Here is a 19,319-nt window from a genome sequence, read left to right as displayed (position 1 = left end):
TTGTTGCTATTTTCAGCGCTTCCAATACGAAGGAAGGGTGTATAACTGTCTTAGTTACAAGAGAAGTGGTAGGCGGAACAATTCTGTTTTCTAAAGGACAGATGGAACATTCTGTCGTCTACATTCATGTGCTATATTGAAATTGGATTGTCACTGCAATGATGAATGCACTTGTATGGGAACCCCTGTACTTATTATACAGGTTCTTCGCCGTTCTCCAGAAGCAATGTTTGTGGATAGGCAGCTGGAAATCCGATCCCAGCATTTGCATCATGTTCTTATGGACAGATCTCCATTAGAAGCGATGTTTGTGGATTGCATTCATGAGAAGTGTGTTGTATGCAAAGAAGCAGAAGGGTCAATCCTTGTAGTTGTTCTGCCAAATAGATATGAAAGAGATTGAGCTTCCATGCATTTAGAGTAGGAGATAGACGGGTAAAGAATTAACTTGATTTTGTTTAGAAATGTATGCTATGTATCATTAAACACTTTACCAGTACTTATACTTGGATGTTTGCTTTACTCAGATAGATGAGAGGCACCAAAAAGTTTGGATATTGGTTATTTTAAAGGCATCTGGTAACATCTGTTTTGAATAATTATTTTAAATGAATTTCAGGGTGTCCTCTCACAATGACAAATATTTTGGAGACATAAAGGTTTCCACGCAAGTCCTGATATCAGAGTATATTCAAAATATAATTGAAATAAAAAAGAGCGAATTAGTACCGAGGAACCAAGTTCAGCTTTCCCGGAAATAGTTTTCTTATCCCCATGTATATACATGTATGCAGCAGAGAGTGTAACATTGCCTTGGCTTGGTGTAGCTGGGAGCTTTAGTTTATATGTAGCACTAGATGAATGGTAATAGAGTGCAATGTGTACTTGTTGCCTGACACTGGTTAGTGAAAATTGAAATTGTTTTTAACACTCTCAGTGTTACTATTTTGGCTTCAAACTAGCAGACTACTTTTTATTGGTCTTTATGGTCAATTTATCTAAGATACTGTTGTTTTTTTCCGTTTATGTTTTGTTTAGGGTGATAATGTATTAAAATCCCTTGAAGGTCATGTTTTTTGCAAATTTTACATCTTGCCTCATGCTACAGAGTTCCTGTAAAGTACAGGTTGGTCAATGTTGTCAGTCAGCTGATGTCACTGTTGCATGGCTGAAGAACTCAAAGGAAAGTCTAGGGAGCGACATCATTGTGACAAATGAAATGGCAAATTGAAATAGAAGAGTATAAGAACAAAATTGGAATGACTTGGCAAGAGTTGACATTACTTTGGCCAAGATTATTTCTAGAACATAACTGGACACCAGAAAAAGGTAGAGTGAGACAAAGATTTGTTAAAGGTTTTCTAAATTAGGGAAATTAATTCCTACTCATCTATGTAAAATTACCCACTAAAAACGAATTTTACATTTGTTTGCCGCAATAAAGTCTCATTTTGACGAAAATTTTGAAAAACTTTCGGTTTTTTTACCTTCCTGAGAAATCGTGATCTGATTGGCTAACTTAGCGCACACCTCCAAGTGACGTCAGAAAAGTAAATGCCGAGAGCTCAGCTATTGCGAGTCGAATGCATACTGTACTCAAAAAGCCATAAAAGACTCCGCTGTTAAACTTAGATTTTACGGAAGTTGACAGTTAAAAATTATTGTTTTATGATTGAATTACCTCCTTAGATATATATCTTACAAGATGAATCCCACCTTTTACCACAAATTTACAGCGCTTGTGCTATTTTGTAACTTTTGTGAAAGAAAGTTCCCCAATGTTCTTGCTCGCTGAACGGAACTCAAGTTATGATCGTAGACGCTTAGACAGTCGTTTTTCTAGTAACTGTAAAAACTGCACCACACATACGTATACATACTTTATTTCACATTGGTACTTCACGACTGGTGCGTGCGGTCTACGGCACTATTCAGCTTGCTTGCTTGATATCACGCTTTCCAATTCCAACTTGGTTTTATTTATCGTTCGCTTTGCCTTTGTACTTCGACTATTATATTAAATCTAATTTCGGAAGCTAAAATGAATAGTGATCGCGAGTCAGATGAGTTTTCTGACGACCCAGCGATTTATGCTGATTTGGATTCTGAGCCGGAAGAGGAACGGGAATTTGGGATTCAACCTTACATGTTTGAACCACTCGCTGTCGGTGGCGCTGCCGTGGGCCAGGTTCCCGTCGGAGAAGATAGTGGGAGAGCTGACGCTAATGCAATATTAGGGAACGATAAATGGTGAGTGCAGGTGTGAATTGCACTTCCGATTGCGTTTTAACAGGTCTTGGTCAAATGAATATTGTCCAAACTACTTTGTCTTTGAATTAATTCAAAATCTAAGTTAGGCCTTAGTTAAAACTTTACTACAATTGTTTTTAAAAATATGAAACTTTTATTGCTAAATCCTAATTGAATTTTAAATAAGCTTAAATGTCTAATAATAGTCTATAAGGCAAACGAGTGAGGCGATTATTATCAGCCTTACAATTAGCCCGCAATTAGGCCTTACTAAGTGTTCATCTTAGCCATGCTCACTCGTCTCCCCAGCTCCCTCACTTACCTCTTTACTATGAGTATGTAATTCATTGACAGAAAGCTTGGTTTCTTTGACTTTGCCTTCGTTGGTAATCAACGAGAGCCACGGAATGGGGGTGTGATCATGCGAAAACATCATATGGTCGTTTGTACATTTTTTAAAGCAGTTTTGAAAAAAGTGGGGGGGGTGCTGAAGCCCGCAGTGGCTTGTCCAAGCAATGATAAAAGCCTTACTTTCATAATTTCCCCCTTCCCTGCTCATGGAATTGCTGCTAATAACTTTTTTCATAAATGCTACAGGTGTTCGTGTCATGGAGGGTGTCAACCAATGCCAACATTGAGGGAGTCATTTTGTTGCAATCAATGTGACAAAGTTGTGGAAAAGATGGAGGAGTACAAGGAGGAATTTGGTGAAGACCAGGCCCTGCGATGCATTACAGAGCATCCTGGATTTCAAACAGTTTGTCTGGATAGATGGTGTCTGGAAACGGCACAGTTTCACTACTTACAGCAGTATGGAGGGCGAGCTCGTTGGGATGCAACACCAAATGAGTAAGTGTTTCTCATTACCCATGTGCATCTTTGTGCACAGTAATCTGTATACAAATAATGAATGTTTATGAGTGCAAGGGACAGAATACTTTCATGCACTCATTTCATCTTTCACCAAATAAAGTATTTTGTCCATTACAGGAATGAAAAATAATCTTTATTTGGTTTATATGACACCTAAAAATAGATACTTGTCATTTATTAACAGCATCAAAGAAACATCACATTAGCCTTTGATGAGATGAAAATTAGTCAAAGACTGGTCTACTCACACTCTTCAGGTGAGATCGTAGGATTCACCGATTTAGGTAATTTCAACAATGAGCTGGACTTGTATAAAAGGACATGTGACAAAGGAAAGGAACCAGCTATGGCATCCCATGTCCTTGTTCTAATGGCAAGGGCAATCAGTGCATCTTACCGTGTGCCTATTGCATATTTCGCTACGTTAGGAGCTACTGCAGATCAGCTTTACAACATCATTCTTGAAGCAGTAGAATACCTGCACTTTGCTGGTTTCAATGTGAGGGCAATCGTAAGTGATGGGGCAGCAGCCAACCGTAGCTTGTACAAAATTCTTCAGTCAGCAGATGAACATTTCTTTGTCAACCCGTTCACAGGGGGTCATCTGTACCTGTTCTGCGATGTTCCACATCTTGTTAAGACAGACCTAGGAACAATCTAGAAAAATCTGGGTTCAACCAGAATACAAGAAATATGAAGGTATGCCTAAAATACAAATTCATGAATGTTCTAGAAGTCCACAAATAAGAGCTCAAAATTGTGTTTCACATCACAGGAAAATGGGGAACAATTAAAGCCCTGATGGAATCATAATTTTGAAATACCTTTACTATAAATATCTGCAGGGTATTTTTTCATTCAACATTAAAACATACTTATGTGCATGTCATTGTTCTTTGTTTCTTCTAATTAAGTTTAACAAAATTAAAATTCAAATTTTTATATTCATTTTGTTGAATTGCTATTGAAAATAAAATGCAGAGAAAAAAAAGTAGGGAATATTTTTGAAATCATTCCTATGTTTTGTGTATCTCTTTGTTTGCGAATTTGAAATTCGGAATGTTAGTAATTTGTAATACTATTTCCCCCCTTCCAGTTCCGTGGCCTAAGTGTAACATGGCAGCATGTCTTGAATGTGTACGAATGGGACCTTGGGAATAGTTCATCACTAAGGATGCTTCATCGCTTGACTGAAGAACATGTTCGTTTGACACCTGCCCATCGAATGAAAGTTTACTTAGCTGCACAAGTGAGTTGTGACTTGTACCTTTTTTTGTTTTTAAATATAAGACTGGGTGTTTCATCATAGAATGCATTTCACAGATTTATGAATGGATTTATGCAAGGACTGTCATTTTTAATCTCAGATTTATGACGAGAAGCAGTATGAGGTACAGTGTACCTGTCAAATTATAAACCCGTTGACATGTGGTTCATTATTCAAACGGCTTTAAAAAAATCATTTATAGATTTAAATCAGTATGTTAACTTTCAATGGTTTATAAATACACTGCATGATTAATTTTTCTAGAAAGTTATACAACTTGAATATGATAGTATATTCATCCAAAGCCACTTTATTGTGTAACATTTGATGTTAAATTACTATAAAAAACAGTTCTTCATTGAGTCTTGAGTGAAACTTAGACTTGATTTCAATAATTGTGTGCCCTATACATGTACATCTATTCTGGCAATTCTTTGCCGAGGGCAGGAATTGTGAGTATTAAAGGGGTTTGGGTCTTGAATTGGACTGAAATTTACAGTGACATTGCAGAGTTTTTAACTTTAATTGAATATGATGTATCCTTTTCCATCTTTATCAATGTTTCTCTTTCTTTTCTATGCGTAGGTTCTCAGTTCTACCATGGTAAATGCACTGAAAATGCAGGGAGATCCACTTACAGAGATTACAATTAGAACCGATGCATTTGCAAATTCGTAGCAAATTCAGTAATCACTAAACAGACAACCTCTGCCTTCAAATTAAAATACCACTCGACACCACAGCTCCAGTTAAAATTCCCAAGTGGAATATTTAGGAGGAAACTCATCCAAGATCCAAGATCAGAACAATCTTTTGGCATTTATAATCATGATAAGACTACATGTAGGACCCTAACAAGACCAAGGCTTTTGCCTACTGTCATGCAAACAAGTTCTTGAATAGTCAATAGAGATCAGTGGTTGCGCTTCTGTGTACGTACGTGTGTACGTGCGACGCGGGGAGCCCCTCCAAGCAAGGCCACGCGCTTCGTATCCCGTAGGTGCGTGCTCGAGCATGCATATTATATGCACGAACGAACACGTGCATGCATGCCCAGCTACAATGTATAAGCTATATGCATGCACAGCGCACGTACGTACGTTGTGCAAAGATTTGAAATTTTTCTTGCAGTTCAAAATTGTAGGTCTGGCTTCTTCTAGATTATTTAACTCTTAGTCTTAGTCTTACATCATGATGAAATATTGTTTGTATGATTTTTTCGAAGAAGGCACAGTGGAAATTGAATCGACTAGTTTCATCGATTTAGAAGTGGATACCGAGGCAGTTAAAGCAGAAGATTTTAACAATGACCGATGGAACTTCGAACGCGAAGTATTGGTCAACTGGCCATCATCGAGCAAAACCAAGCAGAACAAAGCGTATGTTGCTTGATATCACGCTTTCCAATTCCAACTTGGTTTATTTATCGTTCGCTTTGCCTTTGTACTTCGACTATTATATTAAATCTAATTTCGAAAGCTAAAATGAATAGTGATCGCGAGTCAGATGAGTTTTCTGACGACCCAGCGATTTATGCTGATTTGGATTCTGAGCCGGAAGAGGAAGAAGAACGGGAATTCGGGATTCAACCTTACATGTTTGAACCACTCGCTGTCGGTGGCGCTGCCGTGGGCCAGGTTCCCGTCGGAGAAGATAGTGGGAGAGCTGACGCTAATGCAATATTAGGGAACAATAACTGGTGAGTGCAGATGTGAATTGCACTTCCGATTGCGTTTTTAACAGGTCTTGGTCAAATGAATATTGTCCAAACTACTTTGTCTTTGAATTAATTCAAAATCTACGTTAGGCCTTAGTTAAAACTTTACTACAATTGTTTTAAAAAATATGAAACTTTTATTTCTAAATCCTAATTGAATTTGAAATAAGCTTAAATGTCTAATAATAGTCTATAAGGCAAACGAGTGAGGCGATTATTATCAGCCTTACAATTAGCCCGCAATTAGGCCTTACTAAGTGTTCATCTTAGCCATGCTCACTCGTCTCCCCAGCTCCCTCACTTACCTCTTTACTATGAGTATGTAATTCATTGACAGAAAGCTTGGTTTCTTTGACTTTGCCTTTGTTGGTAATCAACGAGAGCCACGGAATGGGGGTGTGATCATGCGAAAACATCATATGGTCGTTTGTACATTTTTTAAAGCAGTTTTGAAAAAAGTGGGGGGGGGTGCTGAAGCCCGCAGTGGCTTGTCCAAGCAATGATAAAAGCCTTACTTTCATAATTTCCCCCTTCCCTGCTCATGGAATTGCTGCTAATAACTTTTTTCATAAATGCTACAGGTGTTCGTGTCATGGAGGGTGTCAACCAATGCCAACATTGAGGGAGTCATTTTGTTGCAATCAATGTGACAAAGTTGTGGAAAAGATGGAGGAGTACAAGGAGGAATTTGGTGAAGACCAGGCCCTGCGATGCATTACAGAGCATCCTGGATTTCAAACAGTTTGTCTGGATAGATGGTGTCTGGAAACGGCACAGTTTCACTACTTACAGCAGTATGGAGGGCGAGCTCGTTGGGATGCAACACCAAATGAGTAAGTGTTTCTCATTACCCATGTGCATCTTTGTGCACAGTAATCTGTATACAAATAATGAATGTTTATGAGTGCAAGGGACAGAATACTTTCACGCACTCATTTCATCTTTCACCAAATAAAGTATTTTGTCCATTACAGGAATGAAAAATAATCTTTATTTGGTTTATATGACACCTAAAAATAGATACTTGTCATTTATTAACAGCATCAAAGAAAAATCACATTAGCCTTTGATGAGATGAAAATTAGTCAAGGACTGGTCTACTCACACTCTTCAGGTGAGATCGTAGGATTCACTGATTTAGGTAATTTCAACAATGAGCTGGACTTGTATAAAAGGACATGTGACAAAGGAAAGGAACCAGCTATGGCATCCCATGTCCTTGTTCTAATGGCAAGGGCAATCAGTGCATCTTACCGTGTGCCTATTGCATATTTCGCTACGTCAGGAGCTACTGCAGATCAGCTTTACAACATCATTCTTGAAGCAGTAGAATACCTGCACTTTGCTTGTTTCAATGTGAGGGCAATCGTAAGTGATGGGGCAGCAGTCAACCGTAGCTTGTACAAAATTCTTCAGTCAGCAGATGAACATTTCTTTGTCAACCCGTTCACAGGGGGTCATCTGTACCTGTTCTACGATGTTCCACATCTTATTAAGACAGACCTAGGAACAATCTAGAAAAGTCTGGGTTCAACCAGAATACAAGAAATATGAAGGTATGCCTAAAATACAAATTCATGAATGTTCTAGAAGTCCACAAATAAGAGCTCAAAATTGTGTTTCACATCACAGGAAAATAGGGAACAATTAAAGCCCTGATGGAATCATAATTTTGAAATACCTTTACTATAAATATCTGCAGGGTATTTTTTCATTCAACATTATGTACTTATGTGCATGTCATTGTTCTTTGTTTCTTCTAATTAAGTTTAACAAAATTAAAATTCAAATTTTTATATTCATTTTGTTGAATTGCTATTGAAAATAAAATGCAGAGAAAGAAAAGTAGGGAATATTTTTGAAATCATTCCTATGTTTTGTGTATCTCTTTGTTTGCGAATTTGAAATTCGGAATGTTAGTAATTTGTAATACTATTTCCCCCCTTCCAGTTCCGTGGCCTAAGTGTAACATGGCAGCATGTCTTGAATGTGTACGAATGGGACCTTGGGAATAGTTCATCGCTAAGGATGCTTCATCGCTTGACTGAAGAACATGTTCGTTTGACACCTGCCCATCGAATGAAAGTTTACTTAGCTGCACAAGTGAGTTGTGACTTGTACCTTTTTTTGTTTTTAAATATAAGACTGGGTGTTTCATCATAGAATGCATTTCACAGATTTATGAATGGATTTATGCAAGGACTGTCATTTTTAATCTCAGATTTATGACGAGAAGCAGTATGAGGTACAGTGTACCTGTCAAATTATAAACCCGTTGACATGTGGTTCATTATTCAAACGGCTTTAAAAAAATCATTTATAGATTTAAATTAGTATGTTAACTTTCAATGGTTTATAAATACACTGCATGATTAATTTTTCTAGAAAGTTATACAACTTGAATATGATAGTATATTCATCCAAAGCCACTTTATTGTGTAACATTTGATGTTAAATTACTATAAAAGACAGTTCTTCATTGAGTCTTGAGTGAAACTTAGACTTGATTTCAATAATTGTGTGCCCTATACATGTACATCTATTCTGGCGATTCTTTGCCGAGGGCAGGAATTGTGAGTGCTAAAGGGGTTTGGGTCTTGAATTGGACTGAAATTTACAGTGACATTGCAGAGTTTTTAACTTTAATTGAATATGATGTATCCTTTTCCATCTTTATCAATGTTTCTCTTTCTTTTCTATGCGTAGGTTCTCAGTTCTACCATGGCAAATGCACTGAAAATGCAGGGAGATCCACTTACAGAGAGTACAATTAGAACTGATGCATTTGCAAATTCGTAGCAAATTCAGTAATCACTAAACAGACAACCTCTGCCTTCAAATCTGAGGTGTCTAACATACGGAAGCTTGCAAATTAAAATACCACTCGACACCACAGCTCCAGTTAAAATTCCCAAGTGGAATATTTAGGAGGAAACTCATCCAAGATCCAAGATCAGAACAATCTTTTGGCATTTATAATCATGATAAGACTACATGTAGGACCCTAACAAGACCAAGGCTTTTGCCTACTGTCATGCAAACAAGTTCTTGAATAGTCAATAGAGATCAGTGATTGCGCTTCTGTGTATGTACGTGTGTAAGTGTGCGTGCGACGCGGGGAGCCCCTCCAAGCAAGGCCATGCGCTTCGTATCCCGTAGGTGCGTGCTCGAGCATGCATATTATATGCACGAACGAACACGTGCATGCATGCCCAGCTACAATGTATAAGCTATATGCATGCACAGCGCACGTACGTACGTTGTGCAAAGATTTGAAATTTTTCTCGCAGTTCAAAATTGTAGGTCTGGCTTCTTCTAGATTATTTTACTCTTAGTCTTAGTCTTACATCATGATGAAATATTGTTTGCATGATTTTTTCGAAGAAGGCACAGTGGAAATTGAATCGACTAGTTTCATTGATTTAGAAGTGGATCCCGAGGCAGTTAAAGCAGAAGATTTTAACAATGACCGATGGAACTTCGAACGCAAAGTATTGGTCAACTGGCCATCATCGAGCAAAACCAAGCAGAACAAAGCGTATGTTGCTCGAGTGAAGTTCTTCGCAGGTAAGTTTTTGAATTAGTATGGTTAGGGCAATTAGAAGTCGGCTTAGTAAGCTTTTCCGCTTATTATGGCTACAAAATATAATATAAATTTTACCTGAATTTAGTCTCCTTTAGGCAGAAAATTACGCAGATTATGATGCTCTTCTAGTAGTGTCGTAAATATACACATCCCTGTGCGAGGAGGTACAGGATACATCACTGAATCATTTTTTTTTCAACTCGTCACTCTCATGTAACCTTTCTAACCAAACCTGAGTTTCCCCAAGCATAGGAATAACCTCTGTCAACGTGTCAAAGTGGTTTTGATGTCGGCCAGCAGTATACTAGTACTTCACTAGCCTATGATCTAGGCGGAGGCTGCAGCTATATCTTTGCTGTTACGTTAAACGTAAGCGATACGTCCGATGCGGCGAGACTACAGTTGGTGTGAAGAAACCACTGCCTATACCCTCTCAACTTGCTTTAGTTGTTTTTTGCTTTTTAACGACTATGATTCGGTGCAGAGTTTCATACGAAAAACTGCTAACAGATGTTTATCGATAATAAGAAAACAACTAAGGCAAGACGATAATGTATAGGCGGTGAGTGATTTGCACCCACTGTTTGCAGTCTCGTCGCATCGGACGTATCGCACATGTTTAGCGTAACGGCAAAGATATAGCTGCAGCCTCCGCCTAGATTGTAGGCTAGTACTTCACCCACATAATAAAAATTACTCCAAACTGCTTGTAAATGTTTTTGTTCTTGTTTTTTATTAGTTTTACATTTTGTTTTGTTTTTAGACCCCAGAACAGTCTGATAATGAGACTGACGAAGAAGGACAACAACAAGAATTAGAAAATCATCTCCCTCTGGAACAAGATCCACGAGTAGACAGAGAGCCAGATCAAGATCCTTATGAGGACCCACTCCTGCAAAATGGTATTGCAGAAGATCAAGCTGTGCTCATGATTTTAACTTATATCTTACATCACAAGTTGACAGGCGAAGCCCTAAAAGATTTACTTATATTACTGAATGATTTTGCCCCAGGAATAGCCCAAAAGACAAAGTTCTTGTTTTCTAAATGCTTTGAAGGTGTCAAGGATCATATACAAATTCATTATTACTGTAAGTCTAGTTTGACATATGTAGGCAAAGAGAATTTTCCAGATGTATGCCCAAATGATGCATGTTTAGAGGAATTCTCTGCATTGGAGAACAAGAAAAATGGCAACTTTGTGATTTATATGCCGGTTCAATCACAACTTCAGGATCTTCTTTCCAATAAAGAAATTGCCCGATCTCGAATTGAGAAGAAAAGAGATGTAAAAGATTTTGTAGGAGATATTTTTGATGGAAGTATGATGCAAGATTTGATTGCTGATGGTAAGGTTGGGGCAGATGATTTCACCCTTCTTTGGAACTGTGATGGCATTCCAGTTTTCAAGTCTTCTAAGTACTCTTTATGGCCCCTTCAATTTCTAGTGAATGAGCTACCACCTGAAGAGAGGCACAAGCATGTACTTTTTTGTGGCTTGTGGTTTGGCGCAACCAAACCGGACATGAATACTTTTTTCACGCCACTTGTACATGAGGAACTGTGATGGCATTCCAGTTTTCAAGTCTTCTAAGTACTCTTTATGGCCCCTTCAATTTCTAGTGAATGAGCTACCACCTGAGGAGAGGCACAAGCATGTACTTTTTTGTGGCTTGTGGTTTGGCGCAACCAAACCGGACATGAATACTTTTTTCACGCCAGTTGTACATGAGGAACTGTGATGGCATTCCAGTTTTCAAGTCTTCTAAGTACTCTTTATGGCCCCTTCAATTTCTAGTGAATGAGCTACCACCTGAGGAGAGGCACAAGCATGTACTTTTTTGTGGCTTGTGGTTTGGCGCAACCAAACCGGACATGAATACTTTTTTCACGCCACTTGTACATGAGGCAGAGGTTTTGGCAGAGGAAGGGTTTCAGTGGTCTCACCCTGAATCTTGAGAGCAGATCAACTCGAGGGTCTTCTTCTTGACTGCTGCTTGCGATTCAGTTGCTCGTCCAACTATGAGGAACTGTATGCAGTTCAATGGTAGGTTTGGTTGCGACTGGTGTCTGCAAGAAGGCCAAGTTGTAGATAAGGGTGCAGGTACAGTGCGAGTGTACCCTTACAGTGATGAGCCGGAAATTCGTACCCAGGAACAGTGGGAGGAGAATGTAGAGCAGGCAACTCCTCAAAATCCTGTTTATGGAGTTAAAGGGCCTTCCCTTCTCCTTTTCCTCCCACTGTTCAATATAATTTGTGGCTTTGTGCCCGATTATATGCATTGTGTTCTCCTGGGTGTGGTCAGACAAGTTGTGGTTTGACTCGTCTTTCCATGACAAACCCTGGTACCTTGGAAACAAGGTTCCAGAGTTTGATGCAAAACTGTTGGAAGTGAAGCCACCTCGGGAATTACGACGTGCTCCACGGTCGATAACTAACAGGGCATACTGGAAAGCAACCGAATGGAAATCCTTTCTTCTGTACTTTTCCCCGTTGGTCCTTGGTGGGTTACTTCCCGCACAGTATTTGAAGCACTGGTGCCTATTAGTTTTTTCTATGCAGGTATTACTCCAGTCCAGTGTTCCAAAAGCGATGATTGATAAAGCAGATGTTGCCCTCAAAAAGTTTGTCCTTGGAATTGAAGACCTGTATGGCATTGAGCATGTCAGTTTCAATGTCCACCTCCTCACCCATCTGGCAGAATCTGTAAAAGAATGGGGCCCCTTGTGGGCAGCATCTGCTTTTTCATTCGAATCCAATAATGGCAAGCTTTTGAATTTGTTTCATGGAACCCAGTATGTCCCACAGCAGATATCGGAATCTTTCATTCTGTGGAGAAGTATTCCTAAGTATCTTGGTGCCCTCAATGATGCTCCAAATAATGTTAAGCATTTTGTTGAAAGGCTGTGGCTCTGTACTTCCGTCTTGCCAAAACATGCTGTTAGGTTACAAGGAGCAGTGTTGTTTGGATGTGCTGTTCATGAGCAAATTCCTCTTTGTAGTTTTGCAGCCTTGAGAAATCTGCTTGGGTACGATATTCACAACAGAATGGGCAAGTTTTATCAAAGGGTCATGATTGGCAGATGCATGTTTTATTGCAAGTCATACAATCGGTCTGTTCGTAGACTAGATTTCTGTGTCCAACTTGATAATGGCTCATTGGGGACCATTGAACATATTATTCTATGTAAGCTGAACTGCAATTGCCTTGAAAATGAACATTGTCATTGTCGTCAAAGTGTTATTGTGGTGTTTTCTTTACTTGTAAAACAAGCCACTCATGTTTTTCAGGATGCTCGGATACAAGCAAACTCCTCTGATCTTTTCTATGAAGTGCGGCCATCTTTGGAAACAAAATGTGTATTTGCAAAAGATATCCAACAGAAATGTGTAGCTATGTACAATACTGCGGGCAACATGTTTGTTTCTCCTCTATGCAATATGAATGAATCTGATTGATTGATGCAGACTTCTCTTTTACAATTAGATGTAAGGTGCACCTTAGCACCATTTATGAAATTTCTAGGTATAGGGGAAATGCGGTATAACAAGGTCATTGGGACCGATAGATTTTCCTCGCTATAGCCGATACGTCGTTATAACAAGACATTCATAAAAATGCACATATGGGACTACATGTATGGATCTACATAGGTTGCTGTTGTTTGTAATATATTTTATAGTCTTAACCCTGAAAGGGCCAGGGGGGGGTGGCAGATTCCGGGAATATCAGAGATGTGGTGGAAGCTACAAAAACAGTAGCTGGGTTTGACAGTATGAATCATTTGCATGTCACTCCTAGCTTTTGACAAGAAATATAAAAAGTGATTTCACTTGTTTTACTTTCATTTTTTTATTCTACTTGTGAGACTCTCTTTTTTTTTGGGGGGGGGGGGGGGCTAAGAGCACAAGCCCCCATTTCATCCGTTAATGAGAGTCTCAATGTTATATAAAGACATGTTTTGTGTCATGCCACTTTTACTTGAATGAAATGGCAACAACCAGTGTGTGTTATTTTTACTGCGTGGAGGCTCTAGAGGAGCAAGATGGCGCTGGACGGGGGCCCCCATACATAGTCCTCCCGGTAATATGAGAAGGGGTACGTTGTGTTCAAGAGATAGCAGCAAATGTTAGCATCAATGAAAGGGCGATCGGAACACTAAAAAAGTTATCCGAAGGAAAATATTTAGCTATAAGACATTGCCCCAACAATACTGCAAACAATATAAAGTAGAGCAAAGAATCAAAGGTATGTGTAACCTATCAATTATTATTTCATCTTCTATTTTTTTTAAGAGGAAGGGTTCAGGGAGTTCAATGAATATTTTATTGAATATGTATGTTAAATGTAGCTGATCCACCTGGACTCTTGATTCCAAGATAATCATGCCAGAAAGCGCGGACATGCAATGTCTTCCTAGAGTGGTTCTGCAAACAATCAAAATAAAGTGTATCAGATCATCAACAAGTGGAATGCCTCTGGCCGTCTCACCTGCATCACGCGATTCAATATAGCAGCAGTGCTGATTTTGAAAACTACTATAACTCGCACAAGATGTTCAGTGATACTTGGTTACTCTTATTTCCACGTTTTATGAACTAGACCAATACACTTATAGAGATATGATGGCAATTCAACAAATACCCCCAACGTGGCCAAAGTTCTTTGACCTTACATGACCTTTGAACTTGATCATGTGACCTGAAACTCGCACAGGATGTTCAGTGATACTTGATTACTATTATGTCCAAGTTTTATGAACTAGACCAACACACTTTCAAATTTATGGCTGTAATTCAACAAATACCCCAATTTGGCCAAAGTTCATTGACCCTAAATGACCTTTGACCTTGATCATGTGACCTGAAACTTGCACAGGATGTTCAGTAATACTTGATTACTATTATGTCCAAGTTTCATGAATCAGATCCATAAACTTTCAAAGTTATGATGGTAATTCAACAGATACCCCCAATTCGGCCAAAGTTCATTGACCCTAAATGACCTTTGACCTTGGTCATGTGATGTGAAACTCATGCAGGATGTTCAGTGATACTTGATTAACCTTATGTATAAGTTTCATGAACTAGGTCCATATATTTTCTAAGTTATGATGACATTTCAAAAACTTAACCTTAGGTTAAGATTTTGATGTTGATTCCCCCAACATGGTCTAAGTTCATTGACCCTAAATGACCTTTGACCTTGGTCATGTGACATGAAACTCAGGCAGGATGTTCAGTAATACTTGATTAACCTTATGGCCAAGTTTCATGAACTAGGTCCATATACTTTCTAAGTTATGCTGTCATTTCAAAAACTTAACCTCAGGTTAAGATTTGGTGTTGACGCCGCCGTCGCCGCCGCCGCCGCCGTCGCCGCCGCCGTCGCCGTCGGAAAAGCGGCGCCTATAGTCTCACTCTGCTATGCAGGTGAGACAAAAATTATCCATTCATCTTGCAACTTGGATGCAAGTGTTTAAGAAGGCAGAACTCTAGAAAGCAACAGATATCACAAAACATGAGAGAAGTAGGAAGACTGGTGCAACGGTTGTGAGAAATTGACCCACATGAGGGGGACTGCACTTCTGTAGCAGACTTCATAAATCTGCCAAGTTCGACTTGATTGTCCAAGCTGCAGAGGAGGTGGTAGGACAAAGAGACAAAGTTGATGACATCACATGTGACCTTGAACGACCATCTTACGTCTTTACTCACGTTGTGCCTATGCGTTGTATGCTAAAGATACCACTACCACTAATTTAAGAACACAACGAGAGCTAGCTTGTCTTCAAGCTTCAAGAATTTGTAGGGACGCATCAACAGCCGTGACGCATCCGGACTCCAAGATTTCTTAGACTGCTTAGCAAAGGTCGTTGCAGTAAAGAAATCAATAAAGAGCCTGCGGATTTTGGATTTTACCCAAGAAATTCATAACTTGTCGAAAGGCTCCCCTCATACCTCAAAAGCAAGCGGAGGGATGAAATCGATTGTTACAAGGAAAGACATGGGAGACAAGAATACCATCCTTTCATCGCCTTCGCTGATTTAATGAGGAGAGCGGAAGACAAGGCCAATATCCAAGAGCTCAGTACTTCTGTGCGGGAGCAGACAAAGCCAGCCAACCCAAAGCCAAGCAATAAACATGCTCGTACTTTCACAACTGAAGAAAAACCTTCCAAACCTTCAGGTAAGCCATCCAAGGAAACTTCCAAGGACAAGACCTGTCCATATTGTAGTGATAAACATCTCATTGAAGATTGTTTCAAGTTAAAAAACATCACCCTCGAAGAGCGGCGGGCATTCTTCTTTGAGAAAGAGTTGTGCTTTTGATGCGGGATGTACAGCAACCACAGGAGCAAGTGTAAGGCAAGGTGCTCTTGTGCAGTTTGTGAAGGGAGACATCTATCCTGTTTCCATTCGTGGCAGAAATAGCCAGTTCAGCAGCAGGAAGAAGGAACCGAAAAGTGCACCTCGGTCTGCAGTCTTCAGGACATTCAAGGGAAGGACCACTCTATGATCGTTCTTGTATGGGTGAGGAGTGCCAGTAACCCGTCAAAATCATAGTATGCGATATTGGAGGGAAAATTCAATGTCAGCTTCATATCGCGCAAACTGTTCGAACGGCTAGACTTCCAATGCCAAAAGACCAGCCTCAAACTGACTACACTGCATGAGTATGATCACAGAGTATGAGAGTTGCAAGACACGACAAACTAGAAAGCTGCCATAGCCAAGAGGTAAATGCAATCCCATGACTTTTCACAAATTTTCCAAATTCCCTGGCTTTCCATGACCACAAATTTTTCCAGGATTTTCCATGAATGTGGGAACCCTGCATAGAACATGATGAAAAAGACCATCGTTAAGGCTACATGAAACACAGAGATCGATCGAGTGCAGCACATAAATCAATTTTTTTTTTTTTTTTACAGGTAAGAGCAAAGAAAAGGGGTTGAGCATTGATCAAAAGATAAAGTGAAGAGCAGGGCAAAAGAAAGAAGGGAGTGAAAAAGAAATGATTGATATTATATAACTCAAACGAAGATTCTTGCCATCTGATTGGTTGAAAGGTGTTCAATATTTGGTCCATTTTTTACTGCGTGCATTTTGTAATTTTCCATTGCACGGTGACCGTGCATTTTTTATTTTCCCATTGCACGGTACGCGCGCTAGCGCTCCCTCAGTATAATCATGTGTATGTCTACTTATTGTGTATGTGTGTGTGTGTGTGTTCGCGCGCATGAAGATAGCGCAGATCAAACTGACTGTGCGCACTCGACTCAGATCCATGAAGCAATGCGCGTCACAAACATGAAAGCAAAGGGCTGATGAGCTGTCGATACATGGTGTTATCCACCGACTAGCAATTATCAGAGAAAAATTAGTTGCTGGAAATAGGCCAACCTAATCTTTATCTTTTTATTCCTTTTTTTACATTTTTAAAAACTTTGTAACTTATATGAGTTATATAAAACAAATAATGAATGTAAATATTTGTGCAATGGAAAGAATATTTACATTCGATGAAAGATTAAAAGTTCCATTCAACTCGGCTAACGCCTCGTTGAATGGAACTTTACATCTTTCATCTCATGAAAATATTCTTCCCATTGCACGCATACACATTCATTATTTGTATAGTAAAACATGTTAGAAAATTAAGGCTTATATACAACAAATAAGAACTGTTTGAGCAATAAAAAGTATGAGAATGGAGAAGGGCTATTAGCTTGTCAAGATGGTATTGGGTTTTATTTTCTGAGATGCTAAAACATGGGAAAATGCATTACAATCCCATCCACTATGTGCAAAACAAACGGCTTTGTTCGCTGTGTCACAAAGGATGAATACGCTTGCATCGGTTGCTGAGCTACCTCTCTGATCGTACTCAGCGACCGATCATTTTCGACAATAGGGCATTTCAATCGGTCGCTGAGTACGATGTGAAAGAAATAGAGCCGATTGTGCTCAGCGATCGTTTTGATGCTTTCACACCAAGATTTCATAGATCGCTGGGTATGCTTGCTCAGCGATCATACCTTGGTGTGAAACCAACATCAGTATACTAACCTGGCTTGTATCATTAGTGACCAAGTCCAAATAAATATCTGTCTTTAACCACACTTTCCATAAAGCAATATAAAATGGAGGGATATCCTTAATTTTTGGTAGTTTCTCAATTGCATAATTACTGACAAATATTCTAATTGGTAATTTTTTATGGTATCTTTAGATGGCTCAACTAAGAGTCGGCAGGCCATGTAATTGTATTGTGTTCTTGCATGGTCTGGTCAGTGGGTTAGAAATAAAATTCATGATAACCTTCCAAATATTATAGAACATGCATAAACACTTTGTTCTCCTTAGGATCATACTCCCAAATGTATGAAAATTAAATAATTCTGACGTTTATTTCATTCGTGAAAAACTTCTTTTATAAAACATGGTGGCTTCTGTTTTACGTGATTCTTGCCTATCAGAAGGCAGCATTTTCGTCAACAATTTCAGAATTATTCACTCCTAAAGTGCTTCTGACAATGATTTAAACACATTTAATGCAATAACGTGGGCCAAAGCAATGACTAGTGCTGCAATTTGGAAGCATTCTGACGGCAAAAAGGCCAACATTGCAAGACTTTCTGGCACTGATCGACACGACCAGCGACAGGTTGATGAAATTCTAAAACAAGCCGGTATTCATCGAAAATGCTACCAGCAATTTACAGAAAAACAAAGGTTGACCAATCTAAGAGAAAGCAGAAGAAAGCAGAACTGGAAGTTGAAGGTGAGTTTACTTATGAATATTTTCACAGGAAATTACATGTGATAATTTACTTGAGATAGGCCTACAAATTTCTCATACTGTTATTAAGAAACCGAATATTGAATATTAGAATTACTAAAATTTATCATTTCGAACCCAGAATTATTGACATACAATAAATGAATAAAAAAAAGTACATCTATTATTTAATTACTCTTTATTTTTCCCCAGATTCATCAGAAGAACCAGAGCATAAGAAGCCACGAAGGGACTACGTTCCAGAGAGGCAGCCACCAGTTCCCAATGTTCTATGCACGTACTACCAGTAGTGTATCACTTGTCAGAAGAGTGGACGGTTGGATGTAAAGAAGCAAGGAAAGCGTGTGAAGGAACCACTTTTCAGCTGTTAGAAAGACAACGGAGGGCGAATTCTAGAGCAGGCTATCAACAAGCAAAATGCCCACACGTTACGGCTCATCCAACATCAAGATTGCATTGCCATAGAAGTCAAGTACCATGCAGCGTGTTACCTGATTTACACGCGGCCTTTGACAAGCAAAGGAAACAAGCCGCAGCATGACACGCACTACACTGATTCATTTAAGAAATTCTGTAAGGGCATAGCAGATGAGAAGCTGATTAAGAAGGAGAAGGCATGGGAGAAATTTGTCCAAGTTGTAGCCGAAGTTGAGAAGTATCGACTACAAAGTACATACCCATGTCTAAGATTTGCAAGACCGAAGAATCCTAATGAGAGCGACATTGTGTATGCTAAGCAGCTTTCAGCAGAAACCCTTTTTGTTAACAGCAGGTCTTCCGTTGATGGACCGTCTGGTACCGACCCCAGTTTCTTGATTT

General features: G+C 39.2%; 1 protein-coding gene across 1 annotated transcript; it reads left to right on the top strand.

The window, feature by feature from the left end:
* The first annotated feature begins 5,874 nt into the window (after nucleotides 1–5,874).
* LOC135155818 (uncharacterized) lies at nucleotides 5,875–6,944 on the top strand. The gene is made up of 2 exons (XM_064106085.1): nucleotides 5,875–6,089; nucleotides 6,689–6,944. Exons 1-2 carry the CDS (start codon nucleotides 5,875–5,877, stop codon nucleotides 6,942–6,944), a joined length of 471 nt encoding a protein of 156 aa, XP_063962155.1.
* Nucleotides 6,945–19,319: the final 12,375 nt, after the last annotated feature.

The sequence above is a fragment of the Lytechinus pictus genome, chromosome 10, assembly GCF_037042905.1.
Source record: "Lytechinus pictus isolate F3 Inbred chromosome 10, Lp3.0, whole genome shotgun sequence".
In the NCBI taxonomy this organism is placed as follows: Eukaryota; Metazoa; Echinodermata; class Echinoidea; order Temnopleuroida; family Toxopneustidae; genus Lytechinus; species Lytechinus pictus.
The sequence above is the reverse complement of the archived record's forward strand: the minus strand, read 5'-3'. Positions and strand labels throughout refer to the sequence as shown.